Source organism: Bombyx mori, chromosome 3, assembly GCF_030269925.1.
Source record: "Bombyx mori chromosome 3, ASM3026992v2".
Taxonomy (NCBI): Eukaryota; Metazoa; Arthropoda; class Insecta; order Lepidoptera; family Bombycidae; genus Bombyx; species Bombyx mori.
The window spans coordinates 7,457,938-7,479,022 of record NC_085109.1 but is presented as its reverse complement, the minus strand read 5'-3'; the positions used below and the strand labels follow the sequence as shown (position 1 = coordinate 7,479,022).

Genomic DNA, 21,085 nt, shown 5'->3' with positions numbered 1-21,085 from the left:
TGCTAGTATTCGCTGTTGTGAATCGTAGGCTGCTTTTTTTTTAACACACGTTATTCAATTAGCTCGACTGACAACTACTATTTATCGGGAGACTGTCGCAAACTTGTACAATACAATACTACAATTACAATATATGAATAAAATTCTAAATTATTTGGTCAAAATGGTTATAAATGTTCTGACGCTTCACTTTTTTTTTTTCGATCTGTAATATTGGTACTCGAAATCTGCCAATTTAGTTTGGTCATTTGTTATCAATTCATCGCTTGTAGTCTGGCAGCCATTCTCTGTGGTAGTGTGATTGATAAGTAACTTGACATAGTTCAGTAGGTTTAGCCGCAGGCGAGCAATAGCGGCGTTCCGTGTTGCCCGCTGTACTATCAACGAAAATTCCTTTATGAAACTATCCATACATTTGTTACTACATTGATATGTTACACAAATGATTTATTTGCCTTCTGTCATTCGTAAATAACACTGACCCACTACACCTATTGTGTCGTGAACAGTTTTAACAGCTATCATATAGACGGGTCATTTCTGCAACAACCGGTTAGTACGAACGACGTACGTCCGATTCTTCACAATGATAAAAGAATAATCTTAAATCGTAGTTATAAATCATAGTCTTTTTTTTTTCGGGCAGAACTAAATAGATAAACTTTTACTTTTTTGGTAATAAAATCCAATTCTATGAAGAGCTTTGAAGTTTATGTCGAGGTTTTAGACTGAAAAAGTTTTAAAGATCGAACAAAACAGGATACAGCTTATTTTATTACTTTCAAATCGCTTTTATGTAGTATTTTTTACGGTTACCACGCCAATGGTGACAAATGAAGTATTTTTAACTTAAAAAAAAACGAATGTCCATTCCACAAAAGAACCAAACATCTTATGTAGAATATATTTTATCATAGAATAATTAAGTATATCGACGCTTGAAACGCAAATGTGACTAAGCGACAATAACTGCTTTATACATAAATGATAGGCAATAACCATTATCGATGCACAAAAAAAAAAATCTAGGTCTATTAAAATAATTTTAATCCTACAGCTAGATTCGTTAAAAAAATTTTTTTCAGGTATTTCAACTTTAAATTAGTCTACTGTAAAGTACACGCATTGTCGCTTACTCACGTTTGCCTTTCAAGTGTCGATATATACTCAAATTTAAATATCTGATCATTAAGATTACTTAGGAATACTGAGAGGCTTTCTAGGCGGGAAACGAAGACAGATTGTTTAACACGCATTGACTGGGCGGACGACCGCGATAGTCCGTGGCGGGGCACGTTGAAATACACTACACAGTGCAGTCTTGAACGCGCAACGTGCGTGCATACTCGTCTCGTCTCGAAGTTAACATTCGTTATTTATCTATTTACATTCTTAATATTTTTACTGTTTAATTAAATCTATATTACGAGTATAACATTAGAACGATAATGTTCTCGGGAAATGTCACTTAAAGTTGTCAGTGATATTCAGTTGACCAATAAACAGGGGTCGTACGTGACCCGTGACTCTAGTGATGTTCCCGCGATATTAACTGGATACAAAGGACTTATGATGCATGTGAGTGCTTCCTTTACTACACTGGATTATAGATTATTGTTGAATAGTGATTTATGTTAAGGACGGCTTCAAAATTATGGCTCGATCACATTTTTGAAATCTCAAAGTCGCAATTTAAAATGTTATAATTTATGTGTGTGGGAGTTTTGTGAGATCATAAAACTAAGGTTATGGGTGTAGCTTTGCATACAGTGATATTGAAAGATTTAAATTAGATGATAATTATCCATAAAAAATGATTATGATTACTTTTAAATAATTAATAGGTATGTGCAGCGTTAGAACTATTCCTATTTATATTTTAATGAATTAATATTGGATTCTTGTGCTGCAAAATAACTTGAGAATATGGTAATTTGTAAAAACATAACTATATTAATATAATATTTCTTAATATGTTAAAATAAAATATGTTAATAACATAGAAATATAATTGAAAGTTACTGCAGGCTTTAAATTTGATGGCATATTATCGAAATATGTATCCTCCTATCCTTCAAATTACAGCAGTCCTTTTTGCAAACTAAAATAATATAATTTCAAAGACAATCATTCTTTCAAACATTGTCAAATGTATCATTGATGCCTGGTGTCATTATTACACCAATAAATTTTTAAGTTAGTCTCTAAAAGTATTTCCAATTAAGTCCCAAATCTGATTCGAATCTTTTGACGTATTATTTAGATCCGCATTTTACCTCCTTATTTATTCATTAGATGCTTCCAGAACTATAATAATAACTTATTTAAACCTGCCCAAGGTCTGTTCAACAATTGGTTTCCTTTTATTTTAGTCGTCGCTCACCAGTATACAATGCACCTCAATTTTCTAAGCATCCTGTTTTTGTGTACGACCTTAATAGCCCCCAGGGTTCTGGTTAATACCAGCAATTAGACCACCTGCACGTGGCATGGTATTTTCCTTAATGACCTTGCATTATTATATGAATTCGTTGTTTTCCTGCTAAAGTACATTCCTTGAATGTGGACAGAACCGGCATGCGGCATTTTACGTTAAAGAATTCACAACGCACGATGACAAGATATTAAGCGGTAAATTGATTGTTTTTATTTAAATGTTGAATATGTTTTGCAAAGAATGCTCTTATCGTAAAACATTTGTATGTTTTCAATTGTATGTTATAAATAAAACATGTATTTAAAGATATTGTTTTAGAACTGTGTGCGTCTGTGCATAGAAGATTTAAAAAAAAAAAACATTGCATTTGTTCAGCTGTCAAATGCAGTGTATTTTTTTTTGTTTCTCTGTTTGGTGTTGTTTTTGTTTCGAAAACTAAGAAAAACTAGTAAATTGATATTGATTTGTTTTTATGTTTAAATCCTTAAATTTGTTTTATTTCAAATATATCAAGTATATTAAATTTCATCTCACTATAATATTAAATAATGACGGAATATAACATAAATATAAAATATCTACTTTTACACAGCCACGCTGCTTCAGATTCTTTGATATAATTTATTTTAGATAAATACTATGAGACCCGCCGGGCAGGTATAGTAATTTTAAATATAGAACATGAAATATAAACTATTATATGTATATATGTGTGTATATATGTATGTATGTATGTATGTATATGTATATGTGATTTTGTATATATGTAGATATACTTTTTTTGTATGTATTCGTTACCTAATATAAATTTCATTGCACCTACCACTATTTACTCTGCACTACCTTTGGTTGACTGGTAGAGAATGCCTTAGGCATTAAGTCCGCCAATGTAAATTTTACATGAAGTGTAATAAATAAATAAATAAAAATAAATATATTAAAGCTGTTGTTACTGTTTTTCTCCGGCATTCAATGGAGTTGATGATTTGAAATAAATAATGTGTAATTATGAATAACGCTTTTGTTAGGATACAATGTAAACTTCATTGAGCATTACGAACACAGCAAATGGACGGCTTAGTAGTTAAAAGCGATCTTTTCCAGGAATTGCAACGAGGAAATATTTAGATGTTAAGGTATTTTATAGAATACTAAAGATAAGTAGTCATAGAGAAACATTAATTGATTGTTAGGATACCATGTTTCGAGATTAACTTCTAATTAATATACTAATTATTTAAAAAAAAACGAGGGTTAAGGGACTACAAAAATTTCTGATCAAGTAATATAATTTTCTCAATATTCCCATATATTTAGTACGAACTATTTTGAGTAATGTTAAACCACCGAGAGAATCCAATCGATCCAACGCCAAATTTATCGCAAAATTGCAACAGTTCAACAGTACAGTCAAAAATATATTGACATAGACGTCAAACCTTTCTTATTTGTTTGATTGACCATTGAGGACGACCCGATCGGAACGCAGTCTTTCAAAGGTCGGACAACAATCAACAATATTTAGGAATATTGCTTAGTGAATAAGACGCAGGATTATTTAAAACTAGAAAACAACACTTCATTCTATACCTGCTTATTACATAACTGTACATAATTACCTAATAAATACATTAGACATCATTCTCCGCAAATTAGTACCTACTGTTTGTTACCGAGAGCTCCAAGTCGCGGAAACGACAGCCTGTTTAAGAGAATAACTTTGTTTCGTTGTTCGTACGTTGCATTTCTAATGTCTACATTTCACGATCGCCTCGGGAAAAACTTCTGAACACATCTTCTGCCTTTTGATTATGCGTCCGCAAGCACCAGTTACGTTTCGCAATCTTTAAACACGATTATGTGTGTGTGTGTGTTTTTAAAAAAATTGGAATATGTTCTTTATCTTCATGTTTTTTCATTTATTGCATCTTTCTTTTTCCTACCGATGCTGATAGCCTTGAGAGGCTATTTCAGCTTCACCCTAGCGTGTAGGTGAGCTCTCAGGTTTCGAACCAAAAGCGTTGCTAACACTGGCCCTATCTACCACCGGATCGGAAACGCGACCCATTGAGAAGATCCGGCGAGAAATTCAGTGGACCTATTGCATCAGTGCGTGAATGAGCTCACGAGAAACCTGGTGTTATATGGTTACCGGAGCCCATAGAGATCAACAATGTAATGTCGCCAACCACCTTCGGTCATTAGTTCTAAGTCACGGTTTTATAATACGATTACTAAAATAAGAAAAATATATACCATTATTAATACGCATAGAAATATTTTGATATGAGTGTTGGCCCATTAATGAATTATTCATTATTTGCTTTATATATTCCTGTCCATTAATTATGAATTGAAAGCGAGTCTAATCGTAGTCAGGTAGAGTAAGCCTTCGAACAAGTAGATTAATGTTTACGACCGCCCTTATGGATATCCTTTACCATTCCATTAATGATTGTGATTGAAATACATTTATAATTAATAGTTTTTTTCTGTTTATTTTTATTTTTATAATTGATTTATTTATGATTGGCATAAAAACTAAATTAATTTGGATATGATTTAAAAACGGTTACTGGACATAGGGTTTGTAGCCTGCAAAGATGTCGACCACAATTGTTTATTTTTGCTGCTACTAACACTAAATGTGGACCCCGTCGAATGTGGTAATCTTGTCTGTCCATCCCACCCATAAAAGAACATTGCCTTGATCATAATTAGTAAAAGTTCAACGTTAAAAGACTTTCAGCTTGAATTATCTCTCAAAAACACACATCTCATCATCAACATCCTCTGTAATAACGGTCTTCGTTTTATAGCTATAGTTAGGCTGAGGTATAGGTGAGCTCTCGAGGCTCACACCGGAGGTGCTGCTAACACTGACCCTGGCAAGAGCAGTGCTTCGCAGAATCTACCACCGGATCGAACACGCGACCCACTGAGAAGATCCGGCGAGACACTCAGTGGGCAACGAACCACTAAAACCACGGGGCAGTAATACAAACTAAAAAGTTTTAAATTAAATCTTTACGTACGGGACAGACTTTCAATTGTTTATTTTATTAGTTACCTTTTGTTTTTCGATTTTCTATTCAAAGCAAAACACGCTCATGCATCAGCAAGTAAAAAATAAGAAGTTTATTAGACAGTTGCTAGTACAGACGCCACCAGAAGACTAGTCTTACTTTTATAGCTCACGTCCGAAGTGATGTCGAATTCAGTGAACGATAAATTGCAAGGATTCATAAATTCAATAACGAAACTGTCTTACACTCTTTCTATAATTGAATATGCAATTTCGAAAAGGGCACATGTCACATATTTTGTCAAATACGTTTTTTCATATACATGTAGTTTTGAGGCTTACCTACATCCATTTTATAATGATTCCACTAATTTTCAATTGCTAATTAACACTAAAATATATCTCAAAAGTTAATATTTTAAATTTTACACTGCTTTAGAAAATAATCCGTTTTTTTCATTTCCTGAAAATTTTAAATTTTCAGAGATGTGCCCTTTTCGAAATTGCATATTCAATTGCTTTCAACAGGAAAGCTGACTACATTTTAAAAAAACGTTTTAATATAATAAATAGAACATTTTAAACAGCAACAATACACGTTGGGATATGAATACGATCAAAATATTTTGCTTCTGGTGATAGCTTACATACAATTATTATGTCATTACATGAGAATTTCCACAATGCGGTTCCTTTAATTGTTCCGGGAGTGTGAAGACTCTTCAATGCTTTTGTACCAATATTTAATTCAGAAATAAAAGTATATTTCAAGTTTCCCTGCTACTAACTGCTAATAAGTAAATTTTTGTAACTATATTAAAAATGTATATTCAGAACCTATTCGTTCAAAACGTTTTCCTTAGTTCTATTGGCAAATGCGAACAAAAAAGTTGAAAGAACAAATGTGTGTATTATTAACCTGTTAAAGGCTTGTTCAACATTGCACTGATCACATATGGGTATATACCATTGTCGAAGGCTATCCTTAAATAGACATATGTACATGTTTTAAAGGCAGATGCTATGATATCCAAGCAATCGACACATGTATTACGCGGTGACAGGTTTGTTTGAGATTAGTTCAATAATGAATCCTAATTGAATTGAAATCAGTTGTTTGATATCTTTAAAGTTCATACAAAGTTCGATCGAAAAAGGAATTATAAAAGCGATTCACGATTTAAAAATTCACAGATCGTAAAGAATTAAATTTAAAATAACCTTTATAGCATTTGTATGAATAACAATCATAGGAGTACACGGGACAATGTTCCCTATACAAGAGTGAGTTGCGTCATGCATGGTAATAAGAAGGCATTACAAAATTATCCACCATTGTTCTGGGTTCGCGGAACGTTAGTACTTCATTGCGATCGACGGCTAATAGACATCGCCTCATTGTGATCAACATCTCCGTACCGTTCCCACCGACTTTAAACGTTCAATACGAATCCTCAAACTTATCGATAAAATCGTCTTCTCGCATTATAACTGTATAATCTCAAAACTTACTAATTGTACAGGAGAGTGTTTTAAAGGTTTAATATGTAATATTTTTAATATTAATCTTAATTGCAACATTTATTTTTTATTTTTTACCAGTTACATTATCGGTGTTTTAAAGTAAGATAAAATTATGTATTAATTTTAGTCAAAAAATAGGTAAGTAAACTAAAAAAAAAACCAAATTACGCTCTTTTGACAGTATTGATGACAAAAATACCGATGACACCAAATGTTTACGCATATTAAGTCAATTTCGAACATTTTTGGAAATTGTACACTTTTAATGCGAAAAGGCGAAATGTGTTTTTTTTTATAACCATCAAAATAAATCACGCCAGAAAATATGCCTTAGGAATGAATTATACAAAGAATAACAAAGCGATGCATTCTATTACAGTTCTCCGGGCAATCTGTGCACCATGTGTCAAATCTAAAGATAACATTACCAGCACGTGTTGGGATAAAAGTTTAGTGACCTCCCCGACTGGTGACGGAATTCGAAAATTGTTAAAGTCATTAGAAGACGTCCTGCGGTGATACGGCAATTATTTTCGTACAATGGTCCATTGAACAATATATCAATCATTTTGTTACGAGATGCGACAATAAATTTAAGCAACAAGCTAACAGATTCCACTTCTATCTTCTAAAAACGAAACATAAAATTTTAATCAATCTAACCAAATTCACAACTTGGTTAGTTGGTTAGTTGATATTTAAGACTGGTCATTTCGTGGTATGGATTTTTTGTAGAAAGGTAAACATTACAAGTTGAAAGAAGAATGGAAAAGTGGGATGATCGCTGGAGTCAAAAGACACGTACTGCACACGCTCCCTAACTCTACGTGACCATGAATAAAACCGCCATGCAAAGTTTCCATTTGAAGTGTTAAGCAAACAAAGTCACCTATAATTTCCTTTTTTTTTTTTAAATAAAAGCTAATAGATACTTTTATTAAATTTCGACTCTATTGAGTACTTCGAAATTTAACAAGATGCAAAGGTATTTAAATATTTGAATTTAATTATTATAATGAGAGGTAACATAATATATGATAAGGGGGTTTTGAGTAGAACAGTATATAAATATAATATATAACTTTATATGTAAATGAAGAACTCCTATAATTGTACCCATTTTGAATAACTCACGAAGGAGCTGCTTAAAATTCTACGACACCAAAAAATCACGCCTACAGTAATATAATAATAATAAATATATCTATTAAAAATGCGACTAGGAATTTCGAGTCATTTAAAAACCAGTTTGGCATCGTCTGTGTCGATGTTAGCATACACATATGCTTTTCAAATTAGCTTAGAACTGAGCCTAACGGCTTAAGTGAGTGTAGATCATTACAAGTTGATGGTAATGATGGAAACACAAGAAGAAAGTTATGTATAATTACGTCGCCTCGTCCCTGGGAAGCTAATTGGAAGGGTCGATGAGCTATTGCGTGTACTCAGCTAAATCACATTCCGGGAAGCATGGGCCCTGGGTATACGCGTGCTTCACGCCTGCCAAAGAGATTAAAGCGGTATAAATATGACTGAATTATCATTCTAGTATTCATGTTATTGTAAAAATTTCAAACCCATTTCCGTTCTCATTTTTTTGTTAATACTCGTAGTAAATATAGTTTCAAAAGTAAAAAAACACACCCACAAAAAACAAATAGCAAAACGAATTTAAATTTATATCGTTTAAACGAACGAAATTAATAGATTTTTTTTTTTATAGTACATAAAAAATTCCGTTATAGACAGACATTCAAGCTAGACAAAATTCTCACAATAATAATAAGTCAAGATGACTATAACAGTTAATACATATTTTTAGAGAGTAATATTCAGTCTTATTCGAGTCGTATTAGATGTGTGTATTTGACTGATTTGAAATATCTAAAAGCGATCCAACTTAATTATTGAATTACATAGTCCGATAGTCATTGTTCTGTGTACGAAATTAATATAATTGTCGATTTAAGCTCAAGGTGACTACGTGTCCTATGAGAATCGTTATTAAATTCAAATGCCAGAGCTGAATACGAATTAAAAAGTTGCGTAACACCAGTGCGCTGATCTTGAGTTACCAACGTACAACAATTGATATTAATTTTCAAAACTCATACAACGAATACGAACGAAAAGAACACACACATTTTTGAGGACAACCGAATCTATATTTATTCGACGCATTCTTAATTTAAAAATTTATAAACAAAAAAATACCGATACAGTTTCGTGAATTCTTTTTAAATAACATACCAACAATCCCAAGAATTCTGGTTGATTATGTTTTTGTATTATTATTTGAAATGTTATTTCGAATGCGTTTATCGAAATAACCTGTCCCGTAAACAAAACAATCCGTGCTTAAAAATGGCAAAGTTTATCAGTCAACTAATCTGTATATTAACTTACCGATAACGTTTACGCAACGTCTCCATAAGTGGGACATTGGCCGTTTTAATGTTGACACGCCGAACAAAAAATAACTTCCTAGCTTATACTTTCACGTTTTTTTTTTTTATGTAATTTCGCATGCTATACAACTATAAAACGGTCATGAAATCGCGTATCGATACGCGACATTACAATTATTTTAATTACGTTCAAGCGAAAACGTAAGCTAAAGTTTGTTTTCAAAATAAAATGATAATACGTACTTGTATTTTTATCTTTTATTACTCGTATTGTAGTAGAACTAACGAGTCCATTCCATTCTAAACATCCGAAAAAGGCTCTCTTCCATCTGCCGGGAACGTGTTATGAGCTTCTTCGGACACATCATGCGGTCTCCCAGACATGAGTTAGAGAAGCCCGTAATTGCGGGTCGCATAGAGGGCAAGCGCGCCGTGGACATAACACCAGCCAGATGGGCAGATCCAGTAAGAGAAGCACTTGGTGGTAGTCTGTACCATGCGGTCCATGCCATCCATGGTCGAACAAAGTGGAGGAACGTCACATCGCTTTTTCGCATTAAAAGTGTACAATTTCCAAAAATATTCGAAATTGGGTTAATATGCGTAAACAGCAATATTTTTCTCATAAATACTGTCAAAAGAGCGTAGTTTAGTTTTAGTTTTTTTTTAGTTTACCTATGTTTTCACTCTTACCAATAAAATTAATACATAATTTTATCTTACTTCAAAAGATCGATAATGTAACTGGTAAAAACTAAAAAATAAATGTTACAAAGATTATTAATATTAAAAATATAACATGTTAAACCTTTAAAACACTCTCCTGTAAAATTAGTAAGTTTTGAGATTATACAGTTTTAATGCGAGAAGACGACATATCGTGGTCGCGATCCTCAGCAATGAAGGAACGATATAGAAGAATGTAGGTGAATCCGAATTCAGTTTTGAAAACTATATTTATGTTAATTATGAGTGCAGATTGTAGATAAGACACGAATAGATGAGACTCGATTGTTTGAATTTTGTAACTAACCATTTAAATTCACCAGAATGCATGGTCAATCAAAATTACATGATAACGATATATATCAGGTCGGATCGTGAATCGATCAAGTCGGGCGTGTGTTGCACCCGATGATGATGTAAATTGGACAAACAATGCTTCGCGTTACGCAACGAGAAAGCGGGAAATCGATGAGTTATCGTTATCTGACCGACTCTACGATGCGGCCTACACTAATTGTCAATATATTTCTAAGTGCACTCGAGTCAATCTATTTTTTTTAATAATAAATAAAAGAAGAGAGTTCAAATGTCGTTTATTCTTTGGATTTGAAGCTTTCCATACTTCTTGTCAGTTTCAGGGATGACTTTTGAGATGTTATCATCAACACACAACAGGGACTTTGATAGTGTGAACGAATGGTGTACTTTATAGTTTCTAAATATTTCGGGTAATAATCAGTAATAAATTTAAGTCAAATACCTAATACAAACAAATCAATTGTTGTTACAATACATTCACTTGTAATCTATCTCTTCTGGAATATTAACGAAACCACATAAGAATTATTAAATAATTAATTTCTTAAACATTTACACGTGTAATAAAGTTTTGCGTATTCTTGTATACTTGCTCAACGAAACGAAATCACAATCGAGTGCCTCAAAGTCAATCCAGTCGGTCTGATGAGCTACGTACAGCGCTCTATTGGTGCTTGGGGCGGTGTATATATTATTTCAAGTTGAAAGGTCGCGTGAAGTGACCCCCGGGGGCGCGCTGTCTGAACCCGCTTCAATTAACCGGCCTATTCATTGAACTCAATGTGAGGCAGAAGGCGGACCCCACATCAGCGCATTACGTGCCCGCCTCGAGCCAAAGTACTTTCTCCCTTGGACTTATTTAAAAACGTCTCCAACGCGTGATTGACGCTCGGTCTATTGTTAACTTAACTGGTTACGTAATCCAATTTGATGTGCCGTCACTCAAATGCATATTTTCAAAAGAGACTGTTTCGTTAACGTGTAATGATGCATATTTTTTTTGGTTGCCATTTAATTGTTAAGCAATGATTTGTCCGTTTAGCCTATGTATCACCTATTGCTAAAGATGCGTGCATATTTTCACGCTTCATAGATTCACGAATAACAACATTGAACATAATACTATCGGTATAAGGAGGTCAAACCCTGTGCATATTTCATTTATTACCCAATCAGACTTCTTGAATATTGGTCGCCAAAGCTTCATAATAAACGAATAAAATAAGTACAAGTACAATCGAATCCGAAAATAAAATAAAGCCTATAACTCATGGAAACAAAAGAAAATAACATTAAGTAATAAATTTTATTACCGACGATTTACGGCAGGAAAATTAATGAACAAGTCTAAGTAACGTAGACAACAATAAAAATTAAAAGTAAGTACTAGAAACTCGTACACTCAGATAATCATTTCTTCGGCAATTTATGGGGGTACTATTATCTCGAGAACTTCTCATTTCGAAGCCTATTTCCATTTGAATGGTTTATTTCATTCCGTGTACTCCAGCAAATAATTCTAAAGGCATATCAATGAATCGAAACGAGTGCAAATTTGTTTTATTTAGCGTCTCAGTTAAATGTGATCGTTTTTAATGGGGAGTCGGCCCATTTAGTACATTGTTAAATTTTATGAGGTTTTATTCTTGTTTCAAAATAAGGGCTGTCGAGCAGGCCGTTGACCGCGATCTCGGCTCGGCCCATCGGCCCAGAATGCGTTCTTCCGAATTGACGGTGTAGTCCTACATCATTCCCAATCGAAAATTCCACGCTTGACGTCTTCTTCGGTAACTTGGCTGCTTTCTTTATGATTTACGAGCTGCTCGCGTCCAACCCGTAATTACTTGAGATGCATATGTAGGACTTATCATTATTTGAGTCGTCTATTATCAAAGGCGGCAATCTGTACATTTGGACAAAAATTTTTTATTGATATGTCAATACAGATTTATTTGAATATAATCGTCTCCTTCAAAGAATACGGTTCAAAATCTGCATTAAATAAAGGTTAATAGTTAACCTGTTATTTATCTAAGATGTCGTTCCGAAGAGTTTTGTGACTGCCAATGGAATACAAAGTCAATAATTCGTTTTTCTGATTTACCAATCATTGTCCAAAAGTCAGATTGCCGCCTTTGATAATAGACGACTCATTTATTCATGATCATTTTACAATTTAATAAGCGATTTATATAGTATCATAATCTGTATATTGATACGTGAAGCAAAAACTTTGTACACCTTTTTACGAAAATTGCGCGGACGGAGGAGTATGAAATTTCCCACACTTATAGAAAATATAGATAAGGAGTGGAGAATATTAATATTTTTTTAGATTATGCATAAAAAATACATTAAATCAGTATATATAAACATTACGCACACTACCATGTATTTGACACACACACGCATGCATTCTATTTGTTTATTGTCAAACTTTTCTTAATACTTATAGTCTGTGGTCAAACTAAGAATAGATTAAATATTGTTTGTCTTTATTAATATTTGTCTATAGTTTAGTCTTGGCGAAATCTGTGATTGAAGAAGTATAAATACTCTTTGACAATAGAAATTCAGTAAATTATACTCGAATTTCGACTACCGGGGAACCACTAGAGTAAATTAATGTATAACAAACAATGTTTAAGTCCAAAGCTGTTTTATAAATGAGTTTCGGTAACCGCTCAAACACCAGTTAGGCGGTCAACTCGTCCGTGCTGATAAAATAATGAAGCATACAAAATACTTCAATGTAGCAACAGTGCTACAAGAAAACTCTTTGTGTAAATGCTATTAATATCAATTATCGTGTTCTGTTCACCCGTTCCTATGTTAATTACGTAAAACCGTTAACGCAATTGTTAGAAGTTTTTCCTACACTACTCTAGTTTCATGAAACAAAGTATATATTCGTGGATTTTGCGTAACTTTTACTGGTGGTAGGACCTCTTGAGAGTCCGCGCGGGTAGGTACCACCACCCTGCTTATTTCTGCCGTGAAGCAGTAATGCGTTTCGGTTTGAAAGGTGGGGCAGCCGCTATAATTATACTTGAGACCTTAGAACTTATGTCTCAAAGTGGGTGGCGCATTTACGTTGTAGATGTCTATGGGCTCCAGTAACCACTTAACACAAGGTGGACTGTGAGCTCGTCCACCCACCTAATCAATAAATAAAAAAAAACAACTATTTGCACATACATGGTAGGCAGCAGCTTGGCTCTGCCCCTGGCATTGCTGAAGTCCATGGGCGACGGTAACCACTCACCATCAGGTGGGCCGTATGCTCGTCCGCCTACAAGGGCAATAAAAAAAAAAGTCGTTTACGAATTCTCGAGATTCTGTTATTGAATAGAATAAATAAGAATTGTTGCCATGTTGAGTTTGGTTTTAAATTTTCTGTACGAAATTATAGAGAAAGTAAAATACATTAGATACTATCACTAAACATATTGCAATACATCCCATACATTAGTTGTACAAGAACTGACATCTAACAAATGTACCGGCACCTGACATAGAACGTTATTAATCACCGTCGAGCGTTCCGAGGAATCGCAAATCGAAACTACGGGTGCAAGTAAAATGGGACGTTTGATTTCTTTGACCCGGTGGGTGCATAAACAAAACACTTTTACTCGCCGGCATTTTGTTCAAAAGTGAAATGTTTATCGGTAATCGTCGGAGGATTGTTTTCACTATGAGTCGACGATTCATTGACGAAATAAGACCTAAGTGTGTCGGCGGCCACCCGCTGTGTCCCGATGAAAACGCGCATTGATATGTCACAGATCTATGTGTATGTACTTTATATATAATACTTTAACAGTGAAAGTTTGTACGTTTGTCAATCATAGAATAATGGCCGAAAGGGTTTGGATGATATTTTGGACAAAGATAGCTTACAGATTGACACATGATAAATTTTCATTATTTGAAAATGAAATAGTCTAGGCAACGCCGGGTATATCGGATATGACAGCATGTTTGTTGATTCGTAATTTTACTTACCGAAGGATCGACAAATTTACTGACAGTTCATGATCAGAAAGTGACACTTGTAGGAGTGTGCAACGTTTTTTCCCACTAAATATGGTATATTTAACGCGAATGAAACTACGGAGCATGTATAGTTTAATATAACGAGGCTATTAGTTCCGCCTCAAATGATAATTTTCATTTCTGTTCAAGTCTCACGAGACCTGTTTCTGGATAAAAATATATAATAACCAGTTTAAGAGTTATTGTAATGCATATCCATGGACAATGTAGCATAGTCGGTAATGAGAATATTGAAGTGTTGTTTTTTTTTTATTGCTTATCTATAATTAAATATGGAATCCAGAGAAGACATATAAAGTGCTATCGCACGAAAACACTCACTAAATTAATTTTATGATCATTATTACGTGTAGGTACTATTATATATCATTTTCTCCCACAAAAATATATAACTTTAAACTGAATATACCATAAACTATAGAGTCGTCACAAGTATATACCTATACATTAGTTAGATCGACAGATTCCAACGGTAAAAGCTTATAAATAAAATAAATTTAGCAAGACAACCGATTACGCGAATCGGATAGAAAGCGCACACTGTGTCGCAACTTATCGAATTGCATCGCACGCTTAGCGGGGACCTTATAAATTTTAATTTCCCTGTAAAAAGTAAAAACGAACGTTGCGAATTTTGATCACGAGCGCCATTGAATCCGGCAGCGGGCGACCCTGCGATCCCGCGTCCAGATTGCGATCCGGATCACGCCCGAACGCATTCCGCGAACCGGGTCCACTGCATGCCTCTTGTACCGTTAAAATAATTTTTGTGGTTGTAAATTCGCTATTAAACCAATGTCAATTTTCAACGCGATAATGTCGATCCAGGTGCTTTATTGGAAGCGGTAAGTGCTCATTTGTCTCTTGTGTTTTTTCTGAGCTTTATTTTATTGTTGGTAGCGTTTTACGATGTGGGTGTTCCCCGTTGAAACCGAGGTGAAAGACGATTAATAAATCAAAACAAAAGGGAAATCTATGACTTTAACGTTTTATTTGGTAATGCTAGTAAACGTGTTGAAATTCCATTAAAAATGACTAATCAAGTAAAAAGAAAGTTAATTTTTAACAATTAAACGGAGCAAATTGTATCCACCGTTCGCAGATTTGTTATATGTATAAGAATTTGGAACAGTTGTCCGTAATAAAAATTAGATCTTTTTCATTTTCGTAATAATTATAAGTACCTATGAAAGCAGATCGGCTAGTAGTCTAGTCATCAGATTGTGGGCCAATTCAATATCGAGGTTTATCAAAGAAATCGACTGAATCGCATAAGTTATGTAACCCATTATGATAGTATTTCACATCGTTAACGTCATTCAATTAAATGAGCCTACTTATTAGTATCTAGTGATGTTTCATAAGCACTTTATGAGTTATATAAAAAAAAAATGGTTTCCTCGCAACGTGTAGGTACTGTATTAACATAAAAACTAACCCACTTAAAAGCTTTACAGCTTAATGTGGACAGTTTTGAAACATTTGAAATACGATGACTTCTAGGCGTGTCCACTTAAAATGGAAACGTAAAAATAGAGATAAAGATAATTTGTAAAAAGCGCAGGTTTACATTATAGGGCGGCGCACGCGCTTCGACTTTATCTAAGGTTTTTAGGACAGTTCGCTCGTTATCTTAAGAACCTTACGCTCGTACACGTTTACTCTAAAGTAAATATTTGACTTAGAAAGTGCAGTTCCGTGTAGCACGTTCACGGATAGCTTGTGTGTGCGTAAGCCCGAACGATGCTCGAAATTCGTGGTATGGACAAAAAAAAACTCCCAAAATCAGTGAAGTAAACAGATTATGTGATAGTAAACAACGAACGCTAACTAATCTGTTTTCGAAGTATTTCTTTTTGTTCAAACAAAAGTCTTTTAGAGTACTACGTCGAGCTACAAAAATTTGCTTATAAAATTTTGATAAGCAGAGAAATTTCGTCTCGGCAGTCCGGCGCCTGAGATGAGTATCTCGGTTTTTTTTTTTAAATTTTATTGCGTAATGAGTTGTAGGAAAAGGAAGGTATTATCTTTTTAAACTGTGATACTAAAGTTTTTCGGCTGTCGTAAATAAACCATTAATATACTATAGCAGTCTAAGTCACTGTTCAACCACATCTAAACCAAAGAGGGAACAAATAGCTCCGCATCATTTTCCTCTTAATTATCGCAATAATTTGACATAAAATTTGATCATATAACGGTTCCGATGACGGTCTGTCTGTATACATTAAATCATAAAGCCAGGTCGCGGTTGTGCGCACGTTTAATACGTAATTATTTACAGTACAATAACTCAAGCTCATGTGACGACCGTGACAGACTAAATGAGCACTTGCAACGCTGAACTTTAAAAACGATTTAAACTGTACTTTTCTTATAATTATTGTTTTAGCTGTCTCTACAAATTAATATGTACTCGGTGGCGCAATAGTTAGTGCCCCTGACTCCTGGACGAGGATCGTGGACTCGTTGCCCTAAACACGATCCTCCTGATCCATTGACGGTGCTTTTAGGTACCTCAGGCACCGGTCACCGTCGCTTGTGACGAAGAGCTCGACGAGTAAACTAACCCATAGACACAGCCCACAGTTTCTCGCCGGATCTTCTCAGTGGGTCGCGTTTCCGATCCGGTGGTAGATTCTGCGAAGCACTACTTTTTCTAGCGCCAGTATTAGCGACACTCCCGGCTTGAGCCCCGTGAGCTCACCTACTCCCCTCGGTTACGCTGACATAGCCTCTCAAGGCTATCAGCTTAGGTAGGGAAAAAAAGGACTCGTACATCGTTCGCGAAAACATTCGCATGACCACGATGCATTTTATTTTTTGTCTATGTATATATTTAAACGTATACCAGTCTCTTGATTCCCGCAATACAGGGAATCCGACTGAGAAAAGATGACCGTCTGTGATTTGTAAGCGAAATACTATTTAATACTAAATATATGTAATAAATGCACTGGTGCTATCTCTCATAATCACCTTTTATACAACGTTGTTTGTATACCTTGACTACGATTTGTGTATTCAATAATGTCAATTAAAAAACGTATATACTATAATATCATCATATATATTATCTTGTTTATTATTATTATATGATTCAAACTTAGAACGGTGATACAACGAAATTGAAACTAGTTCATGTTTTGTTTAGATTCGGCACAGGCTTGCCTAATCTTTATTAATTTTACTGTTTCTCGGTCAAATGTAAACGACAGGATATTACACAGCCGCTGACCACACGCCGCGCCGTTTTCTTAGAACAAAATTCTCTCGATTAGCACCGTTGCAACTGCGAGATCTAACGTAGTTGCGAATCAAACATATAATTTAACGTTTCACTGAACATGGTTATTGGAGACCGTAACGTTTCATATCATTCGCAGAGGAATTCAAAATGGACTACCAACGTCAGCTAATGCATTATTATTTTTTTTATTGCTTAGTCTTAGATGGTAGGACGGGCTCAGAGCCCACCTGGTGTTAAATGGTTACTGGAGAACATCTACAACGTAAATGCGACACCAACCTTGAGATATAAGTTTTAAGGTCTCAGTATAGTTACAACGGCTGTCCCACCCTTCAAGCCGAAACGTATTACTGCTTCACGGCAGAGAAATAGGCAGAGTGGTGGTACCTACCCATGCGAACTCACAAGAGGCCCTACCTAGGCATTAGTTCAGTAGTGTAATTAATTTGTTTATTTCAATGCATTGAGCTGCGAGTAAGGAGTAACAGAATTTTATCGAATCGAAATGCTCTAATTTCAAATTACAGCTTTCGATTTTGTTTTTTCGCGTTAATTTACATATATGAATCAAATGCATGACATAACTAATGCTAGTGTTCAATACAAGCGACCGCTACGTGCATAGTTGTCGCAAATACACGAACTACTCATGTAGCTCTGTCTTATAAATAAATTCATTTTGAGATTGTACGTTCATACAACATAGATTACGAACAATGACTGGTAGATATCCCACGGTCCTTTGTCCTGATGTTATTAACTGGCATTGTCGTGGACACGCTTCAAGGAGTTGCGAGGCGTTAGGGAAGTATCCCTCAGGACGACACAACGCGATCAGAATTTAGATTACTTTCGTTACGTTTCAATACATTAATTTAATAATATAATAGTCTCTTGGCGGATGTTTGAAGACCTCATTTTAATACTTATTTGATATTCACGCCGAGTTTTTGTGTGGGATTTGGAAAGCCACTCTTTCATCTTGCGCATGCAAGAACGGTTTCCGGATTCAATCTAAACTTGTGAATGACAAAACATAAAAAAAAGAAACTATTATTGTATATTAACGTTTAAATGTGCTAAATACTATTAAAATACTGGAAAAAAATTGTTGATTATAAATGTCATTTTCTTAAGCAAAAGACGTTTAAGCCTACGCTCGGATAGCGTCTGGCAAATAAAGGTCAAATACAATTCAATCATTTTTTAAGAATTTGAGCTCGAGATTTCAGAATTATAAGCCCAAAAAGTATTTCTTAAACATTCTGCAAATTAAATTACATATTTTTTCATTGTTTCACATAAATACATATATTATAATCTTCAATTAACGCTCACCGATGACATAAAGCAGCTGAGCAGCGCTTTTTTTTCTAACACGATTCTCCATTGGAAAATCAATTCAGTTTGTTGCAACCGTTATTAATATTAATGTGTACTACTAACAAACGACCAAGAATGTTTCTGATACAAACACGTAGTAATACTGCGATAAAAAATAACAATATTTTGTATTCATTGATTGGTTGATTGAAAATTCTTTATTGCACAAAAATATTATTTAAAGGCGAACTTAACGCCATGTAGGCATTCTCTTCCAGTTAACCTTCGTTGATGAAGTGAAAGATTCCAGAAGTGCGTAGCTGTAATAAAGTTAATACATGGCGATAATTTAAAGAATTACAATAGACATGAGTGAAAATAAACACTAGGTTATAATTACATTACCAAAATAAACACATAGATAAGAAATACATATCGAATAAAATAAATTATTATATATAAACCACAACGTACTACAAAACAATCAAGCAATCTGTGTTTTGAAAATAAATAATAGTTTAAAAAAACTAACACAATACGCTTTTATAGAAAATCCAACTAAAAAATAGAAAATAAATTTTAATAAATTTGAATTAAAAATAGTGTAAGAAAAAATTATTTGTAAAAAAGCGTAAACATTTTTTTTATTATTAAATATTTAGTTGTCATCGGTCCTTAATAAGTATACCAAATTTCGAGTTAATCTGACGTTTTGAAGGGGGTCAAAATCATGTTCAAAGATTCCGTTACAAACATACACACATACGTCTGAAACTAATAAAAGCGTATTAAAAAGAGATCGTGTACTACATTTTCATTGCTAATTGATTTATTAACGATGTTTCGTTTGTGACTTGCAGATAGAGCGTCTAGCGCAGTACGAGCGGCTAGTGGGCGGCGGGTGTGCCCGCAGACGTGCGGCGCGTCTCTCCGACCTGGAACGTGTGCAGGACCTGTTCCCTCACGACTACCTTGCATTGCACGACGCCGACGCACCCGCGGCACTTGCCTCGCACCATGCACAGGTAAACCTTACGACCTCTATACGCGATTTCAGAAAACTTAAACTATATTTTTTTATTGCTTAGATGGGTAACGACACAGCCCACAGTGTTAAGAGTGGTTACTGGAGCCCATAGACAATTTCGACGTTAATGCGACTTGAGATATAAGTTCTAAGGTCTCAAGTATAGTTACAACGGCTTCCTCACCCTTCAAATCGAAACGCATTACTGCTTCACGTCAGAAATAGGCGGGGTAGTGGTGCCTACCCGCGCGGACTCCAAGAGGTCCTACCACCAGTAATTGTGGCGGTAGCTATCACACAACACCAGATATTTAACAGATGCCTCGCTTTCTCGCTGATCTTGCTTACGACATTTTCAATATAATCTTGCTCCGAACAACAATATTCGGATCGTTAGTCTACTGAGCAATTAATTACACTCGCTCGGTGGAAGATCTTCCCTTCGTCGTAATCTAGGTAACTAATATAAAATTTCTAAAAAAAATTTACGCATGGACAACCATTTCTGTATAGATAGCGTATTTGTATTTTATCAGAAATTACAAATTGTTCCATGATATTTTAAAGCGACATAAAAATATATTATGTATTTAGGCGGTCTCGTTGTTTGTTTGCAGAAACAGAAGAGCCTCCGTAAACGTCCAAGCTTGGATATCGGTAGTACAATCAGTGCGAGTAACGGAAATTTATCGCCACGCACGTTCATCATGGAAGCACCTGTGCAACTGTGCCCACTGGGAACGAGCTCCCCACCGCTAGATCGCCACTTGTTTCTCTTTAACGACTTGCTTTTAGTCGGCAAGTCGCGGGCCACGAATTGCTTTAAACTCAAGGAAAGCGTGAGACTTGCCGAAGTTTGGCTCTCGCTTCAGGACGGTGACGATACGGGATTCCTCATCGGATGGCCAACGTCTAACGGCGTCATTAACTACCTCGCTACGTACCCGACGCAAGCCGCCCGAGATACTTGGTTTAGGTAAATTTTAAT

At 34.8% G+C, this 21,085-nt stretch overlaps 1 protein-coding gene across 2 annotated transcripts in view; it reads left to right on the top strand.

The window, feature by feature from the left end:
• Positions 1 to 21,085, top strand: part of LOC101739889 (uncharacterized) — a 145,584-nt gene that overhangs the window by 116,387 nt on the left and 8,112 nt on the right. For both annotated transcript variants that reach the window (XM_038021503.2, XM_062675552.1), the window contains 2 exons: positions 19,931 to 20,095; positions 20,715 to 21,073. In XM_038021503.2, the coding sequence (XP_037877431.1) occupies positions 19,931 to 20,095; positions 20,715 to 21,073 (524 nt within the window). The remainder of the gene's footprint in view (positions 1 to 19,930; positions 20,096 to 20,714; positions 21,074 to 21,085) is intronic.